The sequence below is a fragment of the Phytophthora ramorum genome (genome assembly GCF_020800215.1).
Source record: "Phytophthora ramorum isolate Pr-102 chromosome Unknown Phyram_PR-102_s0009, whole genome shotgun sequence".
NCBI lineage: Eukaryota > Oomycota > Peronosporomycetes > Peronosporales > Peronosporaceae > Phytophthora > Phytophthora ramorum.
The window spans coordinates 856,844-874,229 of NW_027150655.1; the positions used below are offsets into that span (position 1 = coordinate 856,844).

Genomic DNA, 17,386 nt, shown 5'->3' on the forward strand with positions numbered 1-17,386 from the left:
GCTTTCAATGCCAAACGCATTATACTACCTGTGCTAAACGTTCTCGCGCTGCACTCGCTCCGTGTCGCTCCCCTCGATGTCGATGCAGTACAACTTGGCTGCTGAACGCGCGCATGCTGCTGAAAGACACAACTGGTTTGAATCGTTTCAACATTGTTGAAACGAATTAAGATCACTGTTCTGTGTTCGAAATTCTGAGCCATTTCTAAATGTAGAACCTTCTGTTTCACGTGGTCCACAGCCCACCATTCTCAAAAGTTTGCGCCATTCCTGTATACCTGGCGTTTGTATAGCGGAAGCGTAGAACGTCCGGCTTCTAAAACCGCCGTCTGCATATCGCTCGATCGCCGTCTCCATCGCCCCCCCCCCCCTCCACCTCGCGCCGTCCCCTCCCTGTCTCCTCGCCGACGGAGCGAACGACGACGAAAGTGACGCGCGTCCCCCACGCCGGCAGCCAGCGCCCTCCCCGCGCGCGCGCATTCGACCGGTTCCGATCTTGGGCGGGCGGACTCCTCAACACTTCCAAAAGCAGGAGACAGCGCGCAGCCACCGAGCCCGCACCCAGAGAGCCGCCAGCCTCGCACTTGTCCAGCGGCTTCGACCGCCGCTCCGCCAGCGACTCGGAGCTCCAGCCAATCAGTGAACCGACCAGTGAAGAGACAGTCAGGAAGGAAGAGGAGGAAGCCATGCAGCAGGTCTCGCCCGAACTCCAGCAGCAGATGCAGGCGCTGGGTATCAACCCGTCGGACGACGTGTTCCGCACAGGCTCGGAGGAGTTCGACCACAACGGACTGAGCTCCCCCATCCCGCAGGAAGTGCGCTTCATGAACGCCGAGCTGCGGCGCTGCCCCGTGGAAGGCGTCGGCATGGTGCTGGCCATTTTTTCAGGATCTGGGGCTGTGTATGAGTTCGTGCGCACGCTCCGCAAATGCATCTACGGAAAGGTGAAGCACGCCGTGCGGCTCCAGATGACGCAGAATGGCACTTTCGTGCGCACGCAGTTCGAGGTGGCCATCAAGGTCATGAGCAAGGTACAGTGGACTCAATAGTGTTGAGGGAGATGGCGCGGCACTGACTTGGTGCGCTTGTTGTTGTAGGTTATTATAGAGGAGGGCAACCTCCAAGAGAACCCACTTGTCGAGCTGGCAGCACAGCAGTATCTGTCCGTACCCGGCCACGAAAACGTGCTCACGCTGGTAAGTTTGGGTTTTTGCTCAGTGCGAGAGATTACATTTCATCTCACGCGCGGTCTGATGGTGTTATCCGCAGATCGAGTGCTTGCACGACGCCGACTTCATCTACGCCGTTCTTCCGTTTTGTAATGGTGGAGAATTGTTCTCCGTGGTGGAAAGCGGCGGCGCTATGGAAGAGGCCGAGTGTCGCCACTGGTTTACTCAAGTTCTTGCGGGTCTCTCCTACCTGCAGAGCCGCTACATTTGCCATCGCGACATGTCCCTAGAAAATGTACTGCTGGATGGTGATACCTCAAAGGTAAGCAGAGTGGAAATTTGCGATAGAAGCACTCCAGACGGCTAATATGCTTGCTGTCTGCTTCTCCACTCGACAGATCATCGATTTCGGCCTGTCAATCGGTATTCCCGTTGATGCACACGGTATGACATATTCGCTGCCGCCCGCTGGCGCAGTTGGAAAAATCTTTTACATGCCCCCTGAGGTACGTTTGCAGCTTCATCTTCTGACTGCTAGTCGCCACAGGATTTCTCACTCAACACGTGGTGCTGTGCTCAGATTTACCGCAACCAAGTCCCTTTTAATGGCTTCTCGGCGGACATTTGGTCGACAGGTGTCATGCTTTTCATCATGGTAACCGGAGCACCTCCTTTCGAGCGCCCCGATGATGCCGATCCGCGCTTCCAGATGATCGCGCAGGGCCTCATGAGTGACATGCTAGACTCGTGGGGCATGGACCACGTCTCGGCGGGCGTTCGTGATCTGATGTCGAAAATGCTGATCGTGGACGACCCATCGCGGCGCCTGACAGTAGAGCAGATTGCCATGCACCCGTGGATCCAGGGCGGATAGGCTGAGGGCTTGCAGCAGCGCAAGAATCTCAAAAGGAATCGTTCGTGATCGTATCTGGTTAGCAGAGTCAAAATGTGCAAACCTTGTCAACTGATTCTGCTCCTGACTGAAATATGCCTACGATGCTCGCTCAGCCCCAATCCGACCGGCAGTAGTAGAACGCACCAGTCGGAGCTGGGTGCATTGATGGCGGCAGGTTTTGCAGGACAAACGTCGGCTGTGTTGGTCCTTGACTATTTGCTGGCGTGCAAGTGGATGGACTCACTGGCGCCCAGGCCGAATTTTCACTTCCAGAGGCTGAAGCAGCAGCAGTTGCATGTCGCTCTTGGTCTAAACGGAAAAGTGAAGATGAGTGGAGGAGCTCCTATAGAGCGATTGGAAGTGAGCAACTCATTTACCTGCGAAGCTGTCGTACCAGAGCTTGACGTTGGCCTTGTGGTTGCGCCCGCGGTTGTGCCGCTGTCGCGCCTCCTGCGAGTCCTCAAACGACTTGTTGCAGTACTCGCACACGAAGCGGAGCTTGCCCATATTGTACAGGTAATTTGAAACAGAGCTTGTTCATAACGAGCACTACCGGTAGTTTGGCTTGTGCGCTGTCTAAAGTACGATTCAAGACTGCCTAGCTTCCTGTTCGCTTAACTGCAGCCTACCTGCACAGTATCCCCGACTCAAGTGTATGTGCCCGAGAGTGTAATACTCGGGAAGAAGTAGGACGGCTCGCTGGTCTGCTCGTCCAGCCACGTCATACCCTCGCGCAGCAGCACGTTTAGCGCCAGCATGCTGCGCTTCTTGTCCCACTGCAGCTCGCGCGACAAGATGCTGACGTTCACCATGCCGCCCGTCGTCTGCGCGAGCGCCAGGATGGTCGAGTGGTCCTGACTCAGCACCACAGGCACCGTCACAATCTGCAGCACAAAAAGGTCAGGAATTTTCAGACATCCCCACCAACCCCAGCTACCTCTCACCATCGTCCTCTCCTCCATGTCAATTAGCTGGAAACCTTCCCCCAGCACGCTCAGCTTCTTCACTGCGCGCTTTACGTCGTCGTCCGTGATCGCCTGCATGGCGGGCCCCCTCTTCTTCTCCAGCAGCCGCAGCAGGTCGCTCATGCCGAGCAGACCGCCATTTTTGGGCCGCGTGACGATGCCCACCTCGATGATCTGCACCGCCAGTTCGTAATAGAAATCGCCCACATCCAGCAGCTCGGACCAAAATCCCTTCTTGGACGCCAGCGGGTCTACGCCGATCTTGGCGCACATGACCTGGAACTTGCGCCGAAAGTCTGGGTCCTTCTTGATGTTGCTCTTGTACTTGACGGCGAAGGCCTGTAGATTCGACCGGAACAGCTCCAGCTGCGACGACACGTGCGACAGGTTGGCCTCCACCAGCTGCTCGCCCACCTCCGAGAACTGCTTGGCCTGCTCTTGCTTCTTGCGCACGGCGCCGATGCCCACGCCGCGTCGCCGCATCCTGGCAATAACGGGATGGCTACTTTGTGAGATGTATTTTAGCCAATTGCAGAACGAAGATGTTTTGATTGGCAGATACGAATTTTGGGTCTAGCGTATTTTAACGAATGGAGTCCTGTTTCGTGGCCCCGTCTTTTCAACCAATGGGTGCGTCGCGGCCCCCTGTTTTTTCTTCCGTAAGCTTCCTGTTCATTTCGCGGTTTGCGGTCAGCGATCAAGAGGAAGGCAGCGTCGAAACGTCCCCCAGACTAATATGTTCGTCTTCGACTGGTTCTACAACGTGCTAGGCTACCTGGGTACGTGCTCGCTGCATTCCACTCCATAGTCGAGACGAAGACGCTTCTGTCGCGGGCTCTGCCGTCACCAGAGCCGCCGGATCGCGCTCCAAATCCAATCTGGCATAAGTCCGTTTTTTTAATTCTCGGCTAATATTATCCCGTTATCTTGCAGGTCTGTACCACAAGAATGCCAAGATCTTGTTCCTAGGTCTGGACAACGCCGGCAAGACCACGCTCCTGCACATGCTCAAGGACGACCGCGTCGCCGTCCACGAGCCCACGCTCCACCCCAGTACGTCCATTGTTTTATAACTGTTAAATCTGGAGAACTAACTGTATTATTACTGCAGACTCGGAGGAGCTGATCATTGGCAAGTTGCGGCTGCGTACGTTCGACCTGGGTGGCCACGAGACGGCGCGCCGACTGTGGCGAGATTACTTTGCCACGGTGGACGGCGTGGTATTCGTCGTGGATGCGCTGGACCGCGAGCGGTTCCCTGAGTCGAAGCGCGAGCTGGACACGCTGCTGGGCTACGACGAGCTGGCCAACGTGCCGTTCCTCGTTCTGGGCAACAAGATCGACGTGCCGCGCGCCGCGTCCGAGGACGAGCTGCGCAGCGCGCTGGGCCTGTACGAGACGTACGGCAAGGAGGCCAGCGGCTCCAAGGACGCCGGCATCCGCCCTATCGAACTGTACATGTGTTCCGTGGTGCGCCGGATGGGCTACGCCGACGGCTTCCGCTGGATGGCGCAGTTCTTGTAGACGATCGGCCAGTCAGCAGCTTTCTTTCGCGCCCGACAAAGCACACATCGCGCGAAGAGCGTGACGGCGTATTAGCAGAGAGGAGGAGAAGCAGATCAGGAAGGAATACACGCCCCACAGAATCCCTTATCGTTGCTGACTCGATCGGTCTTCTTCGCCAAACACTAACAGTAGCACGGGACCTCCACGAAGTAGGCAGTACACGTAGTGAAGCCATCTATACCTGATCCGCCTCACGTGGCGACAACACGCCTCGTGACTGGCATGGCGCATGTGAGCAGTCAGTCATGGCTCAGATAAGCCGGAGCAGACAAAAGGTAACATGTAGCCATGTTCCACTTCAAGGACCAAAATCTCATTTATTGTCCCCCAATCTCTATTTTTTGTGCCCAACCATTTTTAGCATCCATAAAATGAGATCAAAATTTGCTGACCATGAGTTCCACGCTTCCGCGCGAGGTCACGGCCGTGGGGACGCTGGGCGACGTGGGGGCCGCCTACGCCGTGTACGAGCGCAACTGGGTGTGCCCCGACTGCGCGCATGATAACTTCGCGCGCCGCAAGCGCTGTTTCCGCTGCCGCGCGCCCAAAGTGGCGCGTCCCGACGCGCTCGTGGTGGACAGCCAGGGCGACCGCCACACGTGGCGGGAGGCGCTGGATCCAGCGTCCCACCAGATCTACTACTACAACACGCAGACCAATCAGACGCAGTGGGAGCGCCCGGCCGAAATGGGCTCCGCGCCGCATGGTAACGTTTTCGGGTCATTATATTTTTGGGGATCTTCTTTTTACTAAAGGGCTATTTTTTCTTCTTATTTGGGCAGCTACGGGGTGGTTCGGGCGTGGCAAGGCTGGTGTGGATGAAGGAGACCGGTACGAGAGGCTGAACAAGAAGTTCCTGTCGCGACCCGCCAGGAAGCAGCTGGACGTGATGCCTACGGCCAATTCCCAGCTTGAAGGTGCCTACGAATACAATATCTGGTATGACAAGTACGTCGGAGACCACTGGGATGACGCACGCGGCAAGGAGCCGGCAGCTACGCGCTGCGACCTGGAGCTGGATGCCGGCAAGACCAAGGCCGACGTGGTGAGCAAGGCCAACCGGTACTTTTGCATGCACTTTGCGCGCGGCATGTGCGCCAGAGGGGCCGAGTGCAGCTACTACCACCGGCTCCCGGCGGCGGCGGACGAGACGAGGATGGGCATGATGCATGACTGCTTCGGGCGTGAACGCCACGCTACGGACCGAGACGATATGGCCGGGGTGGGTAATTTTACCCGGAACTCACGCACGTTGTATGTGGGAGGACTCAAGAGCACGAGCGGTCGGGAGCAGGTGAAGACGCAGGAGGAGGCACTCTGGAAGCAATTCGGCGAGTGGGGCGAGGTCGAGAACATCAACGTGATCCACCGCAAATCGATCTGCTTTGTGAGATACCGCCACCGCACGAGTGCCGAGTTTGCCAAGGAGGCCATGGCCAACCAATCGGTTCAGAGCGACGAGGTGCTGAATGTGCGCTGGGCGTTCGACGACCCGAACCCAGTGGCGCAACAGGCTGGAGAGCGCGCAGACCATGATGCGGTTGTGGCGATGGTGCAGGCCAAGGGCGCGAGCACGTCGCAGGACGCGGCGTTCGACTACCCGGAGCACTACCAGATGCCGGCGACCAAGCGGCAGCGTATCGAGGGCGACACGCTCGCGTCGTACCCGGACACGGACACGCAGTTTAGCGGAGAAGGTGACGCAGCTGCAGCTGAAGAGGCGTTGTACGCACAGCTGAGCTACGCCGACCCCAACGGTGAGGCCTTGACGGACCAGCCAGAGGGAGACGAACAGGAGTAGAGCAAAATCTTTTTCTACTTCCGAATAGATGTTAGTTGACTGGCTACAGGTAGCGATACACCGGCTTCGGAGGCGACGGAATTGGTTGTTGCTTCTGGTCCCCCAACAGCGGTTGGACTACTGATACGCTCAAACCTTCGCCATATTCGAGAAGTGCAGTCTGGGTGTCTTGTTCTGCGCCGTCTTTGGGTTCGCATGGCCACCAGTCTGCGTCGAAGCAACCAGTTGCAACACTTGCAAATAGCAGCAGCGCGAAGAAGAACCACCACGTTGCGCGTATTCCTGTGGGGTCCGTCGAGCACACCTCGTTCCCGTTGGAACTGATCCAACACTCTGCTGCCACCACTTGCCAAATGGTGCATTGGATAGCAATCACCACCTTCAGGACGACGTTGGAAGTGTGTTGCCGTCGCATCTAGGAGGGTCTCTGAACCATGAAGCAATGAAAAGCTCGTCTGCAACGCGTGACTGTTCGGAAGATCCGCTTTCGTGTGACCTATTGAAATCCGGTATCATTCTGTCTTTTGTGCTAGCAGTGAGGAACTAGACAGGTCTTCGTGCTAGATCCGCTCAAAATGCGATAAGATGCAGCATGGTCAAAATCTTCATTAGCGACGACTCCGCTCGCCAAGACAAAGCGGTCCATCGATTCCTCTGGGATACGAACTCGCACTTGCCCAAGAGCGAAGGTTCAAACTCGTTGCAGCATTCAGCAGAAATACAACCGGATGACTCGACGAGCGTGGCTGGAGCGATGCAAGAAGACTGCTCTTTGCAGGAGGATTGTCCTTCACAGCCTCCCCTTTATTTGATTCTCATTTCTTGTCGGGAGGTCTACTTGCTGCTTTCATTTTAGCTATACTGGTAGAACCGAGTCTAATGGCGCTGACGCTAGCGCACATATCTGTTTGTTGACTACATCATCTTACTTCACGGCATGGTCGGTTGTCGGAGTCGCCGAGTCGAAGAGCTTCCGCCGAACAACTTCTTCCACCACCTCTGAATCTTCTGCAAGAGTCCGTTGTTGTTGTAGATCGTGACTGTGACCGTCTTGCCTCCTGAGGTACTCGTGGATACTACCGTGCCTCCAGCTCCTATCCGGGCACCAGCTCCTGATGTGCTGACGGCACGCTCTTCGGCAGCAGTCGAAGTGCGGTTGAGCAACTGGATGGCCAAAAACTGTCGGAGGCTCGCAATCGTGGCCGTTGCGTTCTTCGAGGTGATCTCGATCCTGCTCGTAGTAGCGTTCACCTTGGTGGTCTTCAATGTACTGGAACCCGTCGACGCGATTTCGTTCGTGGTGGCGGTAGTGGCAGCGAAGTTTCCCACGATTGAAAGCAGAACCACCAAGGTTGTCAATACGACTTGAGCCAGACGCATCTTTCTCGAGCACAGGGTAGAGGGATCTTGAGTTGTGTTGATGGCTGAGCGCAAAAAGCGGAATGACGTGTGGAGAAATGATCGGGAAAGGACTTTGAGATGCTGGATTGGCGGGGATTAAAACCGCTTCTAACATTTGAAGTGGGTCAAGGTGGGTCAGCCGACATTTCGCTATCTTCGTAAGCGTGCCAAGGGATTGAAGGATAAAAACCCGTCGTCAATAGTGTTCTGACCCTAATTTGCCTATCGGGGAACGATCATGCAAATTATACTGTACCTACATTGTACGTGCTCGAGTCGTGGAGATTACTTTGGGCTCGATCCCCAAATTCGAGGTCCTTTGACTTCCATCGTTTCCAACTTTGAAGGTAAACGTTGTCGACTGTTGCGACGTCAGTAGGACGAGATCGAAAGAGAGAGATCCGACCTGGCCTTAATACAGTGAAATGCTGAAGCGCTAGAGAATTTCGACAATCGCTCTATTGATGCGGTAGGCTTACATGTACACATGCAAGTGAAATTACCACATAAGCTTAAAACTATTATAGGTGTGCAATCGTACAGCATTTTGGTCGCAGCATGGTAAACCCGCCGACACTCGCTCTCGCTGCTTTACCGCCAAACCAAGGTGCTGGGTGGCTTTTGTCCATCGCAAGAATCTTGCACAGATTCCGACAAACCGGGCATTGTGCTTCCGATCCATCCACTCGCGGACCGCGAGTCTGGGTGCCAAATTGACACTGCCAATACATCGCAGCCTGGGGCCCAGGAGCTGCAGCTCTTCTCCCACCATCGCGCGTGCTTTGTAAGCAAACAGAGCTTACCGGTACCGGTACAGTACTTTTACCCTTGCAGTCGACGCACTGCGTGCAGGGCGTGGCGGCAGCCTATTATCTCGCCAGTAGTGCGTGACTCATACCTTTAGGACCAGTTTCCACCGTACAAAGCACGCTCGGTCATCCTCTATCGTCGCTAACAAAAACGAGTTGTAGGCTACAAATTGTCGTCTACGATGGTGGCACCACGTCTGACGGCCAGACTTGGTCACACGTAAAAGGCCCGTCACATTCGAGAACAACAGTACATGTGAAGTAGCAGTCAATATACCCGAAATATATACCACGTTATCTGCGTGTAGCACTCCTTGATGACCAACGTGCTCGAAAGTGACGGAATCGAGTTGGTTCCACACGAACAGCCAGAATGTGCTGATCCATTGATCGATTCTCCAGACTGGAGTCCAGTACATCCTGTGTAAAGTCTCGTTCGTTATCCTACGATTGTGAACACCCGCAGATGCGATACTGTACAGCAGAATGGTCTCGAATCCCCAGTAGGGATAGCGGAACAGATCGCACCTGCTGGCTGAATCAGCCGCTGATCCACTTTAAATGGCGTGTGGATCCTGCCTATCCAGCATTTCAAAGTCCGGATATCAAACCACTGGCGAAACCTTCCTCGATCATGTCATTCCGCTTTTTGCGCTCAGCCATCAACACAACTCAAGATCCCTCTACCCTGTGCTCGAGAAAGATGCGTCTGGCTCAAGTCGTATTGACAACCTTGGTGGTTCTGCTTTCAATCGTGGGAAACTTCGCTGCCACTACCGCCACCACGAACGAAATCGCGTCGACGGGTTCCAGTACATTGAAGACCACCAAGGTGAACGCTACTACGAGCAGGATCGAGATCACCTCGAAGAACGCAACGGCCACGATTGCGAGCCTCCGACAGTTTTTGGCCATCCAGTTGCTCAACCGCACTTCGACTGTTGCTGAAGAGCGTGCCAGCGCGGCCGCCATTGCAGGGGGAGAAGGAGCGCGAACGGGGGCTGGAGGCACGGTAGTATCCACGAGTACCTCAGGAGGCAAGACGGTCACAGTCACGATCTACAACAACAACGGACTCTTGCAGAAGATTCAGAGGTGGTGGAAGAAGTTGTTCGGCGGAAGCTCTTCGACTCGGCGACTCCGACAACCGGCCGTGGAGTGAAGAAGCCAAGGCAACACATAATTGTACCAGTTCACAACAAGTCAGGACTATAAAACACTCATTAGTGAGTATGAAAACAAAGTTAACCTTGTCGAGTTGCTCGACATTTTTCATTCCACTTCGTAGAATAAGACAAAAATGGTCTTCAAGACGAATATAGGCAGTGGCCTTGTCGATGCCTTCGGGACTTCGATAAATAGCTTATCTATCACTTGACCGCCTAGAATATACTGCCCTTTCGAGACATGGACTACTGTAGGTGCAATCATAGACCGAGCTCCTTCACGTCAGAGAGATTTCGTGTTCTATCCTATTGATCGGCATTCCATGGCTACCGGTCGAGACGGTGGAGTTGGGCGGGTGCTGTCTTCCTTCGTCCACGCCTGGGATATCATCCAAGTCGAGCTCAAAGGCGAGTACTCCCCCGCACGAGTGCTCGCTCTGCACGAGTACACCAAATCTACGCCCTGGTGGCGCATCGTCGCCGTCATCGTGCTCACACCGCTGCCATGCCTCCTCTACATTTGTCTACCCGAGGCAGTCGACTTGAACCCGGCTTCTCAAGGCATGGCTCGAAACAAAACTTTCTTCGGACGATTCTTCCTCTCCTACGCGATGTGGTGCCTGCTGCAGACGCATATGATCAGCGAACGCATGCCGCTACTTTCACTCTCCAAGACGCAGCTCGTTGTCAGCACGGTGGTTGTTGCAGCCCTGTCCACGGGAGTCGAGCTGTTGTACGCCTGGTGGATCGGATTCCCCGTGCCGTACACCATCCACATGATGGCGGTGCCGTACGTGTCGCTCATGTTCATCAGCCTGGCCATTGTTTGGTACCCGCACGTCCGTCGCAATTGGGGTCTGCTGTGGAAGATCGCGGATGCCATTTTGATCTGCGTCTGCCATGGGCTTGTCATCATCGGTTATCCGCTCTTTTACTTCGTGTTCATCAAGATGGACCCCGGCATCGAGCGTACTGCGTTCACCTTCATGCTCCCACTACTTAGGCTCTTGTACCGGGTGCTGTTTTACTACTTGTGCCGTTCGGCGAGCGGCGAGCGGATCACCGTCGTGGTCGTCTTCAACGCCGACCTGGTCAACGCTCTGTTCATCAACTTTTGCATGCAATACCAGCCGTCGCTCACGACGACGGCGGGGCTCATGCTGGCCAACGTGGTGCAGGTGGTGCTGATGACCCGAGACATTGATGTCATTCGCAAAAGGATTGCAGCGACGACGGAGAAAATTATTCGTCTGAGGAAGAGTGATAAAAATGCTTCTCAGCTGCCAGTCCGCGAAAGCGTTCTTCTCACTGCTAGCATGCTGCCACTAGCTGTGGATATCTTCCAGAGGTACAGCTTTGACACGACCAAGACAGGTGATGCAGGCCCGATGCTTAGTGATATACCGAACGCCCTTAAACCACGCCAAGAAAACAAAATCGCCCCAGCGACCATCAACGACAACTTTGCAGCTCAATCTCACAACATTGTTGCGCCAAACACAGTGGGGGAAACGCGGCCTAAACTCGAGCAGCTTGAACGCAAGTACGCCAGGCTAGTGCGGAAACTCATGTTCGCGTCCGAGTTTTCTATCCTCACAGCGCTTATGGAGGTTATCACGCCCATCGTATACTGTACGTGCTGTTGTGTGTATGGCGATTTCATGTTTTGTCCTCACTTACTGTGTCTTGATGCTTCGTCCAGCGTTGTATTTGGCTATCATTTTCCACATGCCCAACCGCAACTACTACACGCAGTTAGCTAGCATGAGTTCGGCGCACTTGACGAACACGGTGCTGAACGTTCTATTGTACAGCCTCGTTGAATTCACCTCCTTCGTCGTGCTCAGTCAGACGCTCAAGCGCCGGCTCAATTTCTCGACGCTGCACCAGCTCGCATTCGTGCTCGATCAGCAAATGATTGACGTGCAAACAGCGATCATCCTGTGGGTCTTCTACACGACGCAGATCTCCCTCGATCACTATGGTACGATACCATGCCATCCACGACAGTTGTTGTGGGTCGATCTAACTTCGGTGTGATACTTCGGTAGGCACGGACTACACGTTCGAGTTTGCGTGGCTTCAGCGTAACTCGACCACCGAGTGATTCAGCTCGAGGGTATTTCCTCAATTAGGTGGCCGTGGTCTTCGAAGTACTACAACTTACACAGATTGTTGGAGTTTACCACACAGTATTGCCACCAAACAAACAGCAATAAATCCAGACTTCACAAGAGCTAGCGAAAGAGCCACGGCACACCCAATTCATATAACAGTGAACCTAAGAACGTCGGTAGTGGCGCACCTTGGAAGCCATTTTGGCGACTTGCTACCACAACGGCAGCGTTCATAAGCACCCTCAGCTTTTCCTCATCATGGCAGCCAAATTTTACCGGAGGCTGCAGGTTTAGATCGTGGAATATCATAATGTACAGCGGCTTCAGAAATCGTTTCCGCCCAGAAAAGTCAAGTACACCAGCATGTCTTCGTCTGGTGTAGGGGAAATGGCTTGACTCTCCCATGCAAATCGTCACACCATAATTTCTCGTCGTACAGCTCCAATTCACATGACCTTTTCTCCTCAAGTGCGAGGTAATCATGTACCCCAAAAATCCAACTAATTTGAGACCGGGGCCGAGAAGAAACGCTAGCGTCCCCATTTCAAAGGGACTGAGTTCCTTCGTGATGGAGCGAATCTGTTCAGCCAGTGAAGAGATCATTTCATCCAAGAATTGGAGCAGAGTGCCCTGATTCTCGCTTTTGAAGTGATGGCCAGCAACAGCTTCACAAACAGTGGCCGACAGGTGTGCCGTAGAATGACATTGATCATCATCCGTAGCTACCTTTGGTAGTCTTCACGTTCGTCAGGTCTACGATGCCACATAATAGCCGCTCCCAACTGGGGAAGTCATCCAGGAAAATGACCAAGGGTTTAGAGCCTTCACTTCGTCGCTGCTGAAGTATTTGTTCGACGTCTGAACGGCTTGCCCGACCGCTAAAGGAATCGTCCCCGTTAAGTACAGCAGCAATGAAAGCATACAGTTGTAAGCTTGTGTTTTCGTCGACGTCGCTGGGAGTTCCATCAAACAAGAATCCAGTTTTACACAGCGTCGGAAAACCTGAGACCGTAGCTCATATGAGACGAAGTCACCTTGCACGGAGAACATTATGGGTCTGCAAATGAGGTAAACCACGTCGAACTCGTCTGTGGCTTGCAGATTGAACATCAGCTGTGTCTTGCCCGTTCCGAACGAATTCTTGAGGACAACAAACGGGTAGTCTTGAGATTTTACACAACATCTTGCACTATAGTGCTGTCTTTCAGACGCTCTGCCACCTACTCGTAATGCTGGAAATCTTTAGTATGTCTAGTATCAAGACTAACAATGTGCGTATCTTGAAATATCGGCGACGGCGGCGTAAATCTGGTTGACCCGGAGCTCTCACCAAAACAAGCACGGTCTACGTTTAGACCACGATCAGAGAAGATGTCTCCAACCCTTTCGCTTGGGTCCATTGTGTCTTTCATCAGTTCTTCCACTCCCTTCGGGATCATTCCACCTTGCAAGCGTACAGCCCACGGATCATAAGCCGACAGCCACTGGTTTCCACGCTTACCAATAAACAAATCCAAGTCATCAGCGAGCATCGAGCCCATTCTGTCAGGAACCTTCTAGTGAGTTGCCTTCTTCAACTCGCCCACAGATGCATCCTCATTAATGGCAACACAATAGATCGAGCCGCTCACGCCCACCAAGACAAAGAGGAGAATCATATTCTTTCGAAACGAATTCCAAACTGGCAGATCTGTTCCTCACCCTCCCCGCAAAGCGTTGGCAATCCACAGTCAGTTAGCACACTCTATTGAAAATGCTGCTATCATCTTGCTTGCTCTTTTCCCTCGTACTCGATGGCTACTCGCTGTGGGCGTGAGACTCAGTTGAAGTCGACGGGAGCCACGGAATGAGCATGGACACTCGGCGCTGGTACTCTTTGTAGAGGGGGTACTTGGACGCCGTGATGTACTCTGTGAAAGGCGCCGATCCCTGAAACAGCAGTGTTAGCAAGAGCGTTCCCAAACTCGACGGGTTAAACATCGGCTCCGACACTGCAGCACTGAACAGGTAGAACGCCCACCACAGTGACATCTCGCCGAAAAAATTGGGGTGGCGGCTGTAGCGGAATAGTCCACTGCGATTGAAACCAGCCTTGTAGTCGCCCGTGAGCGGCTTCTTCTGCGCAATGAGCTCATATTTCTTCTTGTAAAAGACCCACTGCTGCTGGTCCGCCACGCTCTCAAGCACCAACAGCAGCAAGAACAACGTCGTCGCGATTCCATCCACCACGTTCAGCTCTTCGCCACGGTGGAAATACACTACGTAGGAAGGCACCGCCAGCAGCAGGAGGAGTAAGTGCTGGTACCCCGCAATAAAAACGAGATTTAACACCTCGAACAGCGTCCAGTGCATGTATTGCCGCACCACCGCCCAGCGATAGTCCTCTTCGCTGAGCTTGTAGCCTCCTTTGCGCCAGAAGTTGAAGGTGAGTCGACATCCCCAGAGCGTCGTCAGCACCGCCATGAGCAAAAGTCTCTGGTCCCAAACTCCGCCGTCCGCTACGAACGCGTGATAGGTGAAGTGCCAAGCAAACACGCCGGGCGTAATGGACCACAAACGATCTGTGAACGAATAATTGCGCGTCACGACACTGGCCAGCCACGTGAGGGCGACCATCACGAGCAGCAGCTGCAGCGCCACCGCAAAGGCGTTGGAAGACACATACGGGAGGACCTCGATCTGCCAAGCGTCAGTCCAAGCTTCTTGAGCGTGCAGTAGAGCACCTTGCCAAGTGGCGAACGGCGAGGAAGGTGTCATTGCTGCGCCACGAGTCAAGAGCGAGAATGGCGTCGTGGCTCTCGTCGACAAACAGCATAGCCGGTGCGAGTGAATCCTGCATCCGCTGCACTTTATCGGAGCCCGTCAGCTGTGGTGGCCGAACAGCAGCGTAATCGAGAACTGAATGGCCGCAGCGCTTCGGCATATGCTGGCAGCGCGTTGTGGCAGGAGGCTGCAAGCCCCACAGCATGCTTCGCATCTGGACATCCACGGTCAGATGGCATCTCGACACTCTCCAATCTCAATCCAATGGTCCCATGCAAGCTACCGCACCAATAGTCCAGCTTCCTTGTAATGGACTACCAGAATTGCTGCCTATATCAAACTGAAGTGATCGCCGCTGCTGTTCAACCGTTATCGTGGCATCATGGCTACACTGTGTAACTGCCGTTGACTTGAAGAAAGTAAATGGATCAAAATATATATCGGACTAAAACTTCCCAATAATATTGGGCCATTTTACCTAAAGTTCTACTGTCGAAAAAACGTGGCGGTTGACACCATGCCTCGACTTCCTCATGGCGTCGCTTGGGCGTCTCTCCTGATGCTTGTAGCGCACCTCCTCTCGCCCCCATACGTTCGTGTCGTAGCGCAGATCGATGTGGTGTCGGAGCCTGAAATCCCCGTCCTCGCCGCGTCTCTAGCGCCCTCAGCATCCCCCGAGAGGACCCCCACGTCGGACCCGGTGACTATCGAGACGAAACCTGGGTCTTCCGCTGTACCCACGCGCCTCTCGAGCCTGGATTCCAGTCTGCAAGGCTCCCAAGAGGCTGTGGCCGCAGTAGTTACGGCCGCTGACGTGTCCATTGACCAAGTGGAGGACCATTTGCACATTGTACAGCAGCTGGAGCTCTCGGTGGGCAAAAGTCTGCAGGAAATGGAGCTCGGGGACCATTTTGCCAAGTACACGCAGGCCCAGACACGCGAGAGGCAGCAGCTGAAAGACGAGCTGCTGGCCGTGCAGAACAACCTCAAGAGACTCGCCCAGGGACTCAATGGCACGCTGTTAGAGCTAGAGCACGTGGAGCAGGAGGAGGAGCTGCAGTCCAAGAAGCTCAAGGAGGTGCTGGCCCACCAGGAAGACGAGGAGAGGGAGCAGAAGCTCGAGAAAGATGGAATCAAGCAAATGGACTATGAAACGGGCCACTTGAAGAACACGACGGGGCTAAATGCTGAGCAGTTGAAGAAGCTGGAAGCGGTGGAGAAGAAGGCGGACCCTGCAGTGCTACATTACGATATGGATTTGTTGGCCCAAGTGGCGGTCTTATTAGGTGTGTCGGCGATTGGAGGCATTATCGCTACGTACTTTAATATCCCGCCGCATGCAGGATACTTGCTTGGTGGTGCGTTGGTAGGACCGTCATGTTTGGGGGTCGTGAGGCTGTACAAGGAAGTGGAAACCATATCACTGTTTGGGTCGATCTTTCTACTGTTTGGACATGGAGCGGCGTACTCTCCACAGCAGCCAGAAGATATCTTCAAGAAGTACTTTGTTGGAGGAGTGGCGTATATCTTGTCGACGGTGCTGCTGGTTGCCGGTGTGGCGGTTTATATCGGATGGACGACGTCTTTCATGGAGGGACTGAGCATTGGCGTGGGCGTGTGCTTTTCAACCACTGCTCCGCTGTACGAACATATTCGGGAAAACAGGATTCAGGACTCTTCTTTTGGCCGGGTAAGTGCACTACGCATGATACAGGTTATGTTTTGTTCTCACTCTCATGGTGTGTGTGGTTGTCTGGTTACTTCTCTAGACGGTGACCTCGATTATTGCGATCCAGGATGTGCTGATGAGCTTTGCGCTTGGTACGCCGGAGTGGTTCTCCGTGCGTTCAGTTGGCTGGATTGGAGTGGCAATGGTACGCACTGTCATAGCCTACGCTGTGGTGGTGGGTATGACTGTATGTCTGCACCAATACGTAGTGCCAAAACTACTCCGTTTCTTGACAGCCATGGAAGAGGTTCACAACGCCCCGCTGGTGCTGCTAGGAGTGGTGTCTGTGTGCCTGTTCATGGCCCTGTTCTCAGAGACGATCGGTCTTTCGCTTGAGTGTGGAGCATTCTTGGCTGGGTTGGCCTTTGTGCACGTCTCAGGCAACGCCAAGGGAGCCTTCATGTCGATCCGTGTGATGGAAAATCTGTTCGGCAGCATGTTCTTCGCTTGTGTTGGCATGATTTTGAACCCCATGTTTCTAATCAGGAACGCTGGTGAAATTTTGTCCATGGTACTGCTGATCGTGGGTATCAAGACAGTGTCCATGACAGGCGTGATGACTTTCTTCCGTATCAGTCCCCGCAAGGCATTTATGGCCGCTGTTGGCCTTTGTCAGATTGGCGAGCTTGCACTCATTTTCATGATCAAGGCTCACGCATCGAAGCTGGTTTCGCGCCGGACGTATTTGCTGTTTGTTGCTTCTATTTCCGTGTTCCTCGCTTGCTCGTCCATCTTCAACAGAAGGATTGTTCTCGCGCGCCGAAAGTCAATTTACCGCTTGCCTTCAACAATGCGGGGTAAGCCGATGGAACGACACCGGAATTCAAGTGACCTGCACGACCTTCAGATCGATAATCGACAGCGTGCAGGTTCCAGTAGCGCCTATGTGGATTCGGCAGGAGAGGAGGATGTATACTCCCCACCTTCCAGGTTGCGGCGTCAATCCTCGAAGAATTTTGGTGATTGACGCACTGCATCGAGCACACAATGCTTTCACCATACAAG

The 17,386-nt window shown here is 54.0% G+C and overlaps 10 protein-coding genes across 10 annotated transcripts; 6 read left to right on the forward strand and 4 right to left on the reverse strand.

The window, feature by feature from the left end:
• Positions 1 to 686: 686 nt before the first annotated feature.
• Positions 687 to 2,043, forward strand: KRP23_9978 (Serine/threonine-protein kinase SRK2H; the record flags this gene model as incomplete). The annotated part of the gene is made up of 5 exons (XM_067895600.1): positions 687 to 1,031; positions 1,098 to 1,196; positions 1,270 to 1,491; positions 1,568 to 1,675; positions 1,750 to 2,043. The coding sequence occupies 5 exons, from the start codon at positions 687 to 689 to the stop codon at positions 2,041 to 2,043; spliced, it is 1,068 nt and encodes a 355-aa protein (XP_067741801.1).
• A 130-nt stretch (positions 2,044 to 2,173) lies between these two features.
• On the reverse strand, positions 2,174 to 2,571 carry KRP23_9979 (Zinc finger matrin-type protein 5; the record flags this gene model as incomplete). The annotated part of the gene is made up of 2 exons (XM_067895601.1): positions 2,174 to 2,373; positions 2,442 to 2,571. 2 exons carry the CDS (start codon positions 2,569 to 2,571, stop codon positions 2,174 to 2,176), a joined length of 330 nt encoding a protein of 109 aa, XP_067741802.1.
• Positions 2,572 to 2,711: 140 nt separating this feature from the next.
• KRP23_9980 (Vacuolar-sorting protein SNF8) lies at positions 2,712 to 3,512 on the reverse strand (the record flags this gene model as incomplete). The annotated part of the gene is made up of 2 exons (XM_067895602.1): positions 2,712 to 2,948; positions 3,009 to 3,512. The coding sequence occupies 2 exons, from the start codon at positions 3,510 to 3,512 to the stop codon at positions 2,712 to 2,714; spliced, it is 741 nt and encodes a 246-aa protein (XP_067741803.1).
• Positions 3,513 to 3,765: 253 nt separating this feature from the next.
• On the forward strand, positions 3,766 to 4,553 carry KRP23_9981 (GTP-binding protein SAR1B; the record flags this gene model as incomplete). Its single annotated transcript, XM_067895603.1, has 3 exons — positions 3,766 to 3,808; positions 3,963 to 4,082; positions 4,141 to 4,553. The coding sequence occupies 3 exons, from the start codon at positions 3,766 to 3,768 to the stop codon at positions 4,551 to 4,553; spliced, it is 576 nt and encodes a 191-aa protein (XP_067741804.1).
• A 435-nt stretch (positions 4,554 to 4,988) lies between these two features.
• Positions 4,989 to 6,396, forward strand: KRP23_9982 (Pre-mRNA-splicing factor cwc2; the record flags this gene model as incomplete). The annotated part of the gene is made up of 2 exons (XM_067895604.1): positions 4,989 to 5,301; positions 5,378 to 6,396. 2 exons carry the CDS (start codon positions 4,989 to 4,991, stop codon positions 6,394 to 6,396), a joined length of 1,332 nt encoding a protein of 443 aa, XP_067741805.1.
• A 930-nt stretch (positions 6,397 to 7,326) lies between these two features.
• KRP23_9983 (uncharacterized protein) lies at positions 7,327 to 7,776 on the reverse strand (the record flags this gene model as incomplete). The annotated part of the gene is made up of 1 exon (XM_067895605.1): positions 7,327 to 7,776. One exon carries the CDS (start codon positions 7,774 to 7,776, stop codon positions 7,327 to 7,329), a length of 450 nt encoding a protein of 149 aa, XP_067741806.1.
• A 1,533-nt stretch (positions 7,777 to 9,309) lies between these two features.
• On the forward strand, positions 9,310 to 9,768 carry KRP23_9984 (uncharacterized protein; the record flags this gene model as incomplete). Its single annotated transcript, XM_067895606.1, has 1 exon — positions 9,310 to 9,768. One exon carries the CDS (start codon positions 9,310 to 9,312, stop codon positions 9,766 to 9,768), a length of 459 nt encoding a protein of 152 aa, XP_067741807.1.
• A 327-nt stretch (positions 9,769 to 10,095) lies between these two features.
• On the forward strand, positions 10,096 to 11,879 carry KRP23_9985 (uncharacterized protein; the record flags this gene model as incomplete). Its single annotated transcript, XM_067895608.1, has 3 exons — positions 10,096 to 11,404; positions 11,475 to 11,756; positions 11,824 to 11,879. The coding sequence occupies 3 exons, from the start codon at positions 10,096 to 10,098 to the stop codon at positions 11,877 to 11,879; spliced, it is 1,647 nt and encodes a 548-aa protein (XP_067741808.1).
• A 1,807-nt stretch (positions 11,880 to 13,686) lies between these two features.
• KRP23_9986 (uncharacterized protein) lies at positions 13,687 to 14,646 on the reverse strand (the record flags this gene model as incomplete). Its single annotated transcript, XM_067895609.1, has 1 exon — positions 13,687 to 14,646. One exon carries the CDS (start codon positions 14,644 to 14,646, stop codon positions 13,687 to 13,689), a length of 960 nt encoding a protein of 319 aa, XP_067741809.1.
• Positions 14,647 to 15,211: 565 nt separating this feature from the next.
• On the forward strand, positions 15,212 to 17,348 carry KRP23_9987 (K(+) efflux antiporter 5; the record flags this gene model as incomplete). Its single annotated transcript, XM_067895610.1, has 2 exons — positions 15,212 to 16,342; positions 16,422 to 17,348. The coding sequence occupies 2 exons, from the start codon at positions 15,212 to 15,214 to the stop codon at positions 17,346 to 17,348; spliced, it is 2,058 nt and encodes a 685-aa protein (XP_067741810.1).
• Positions 17,349 to 17,386: the final 38 nt, after the last annotated feature.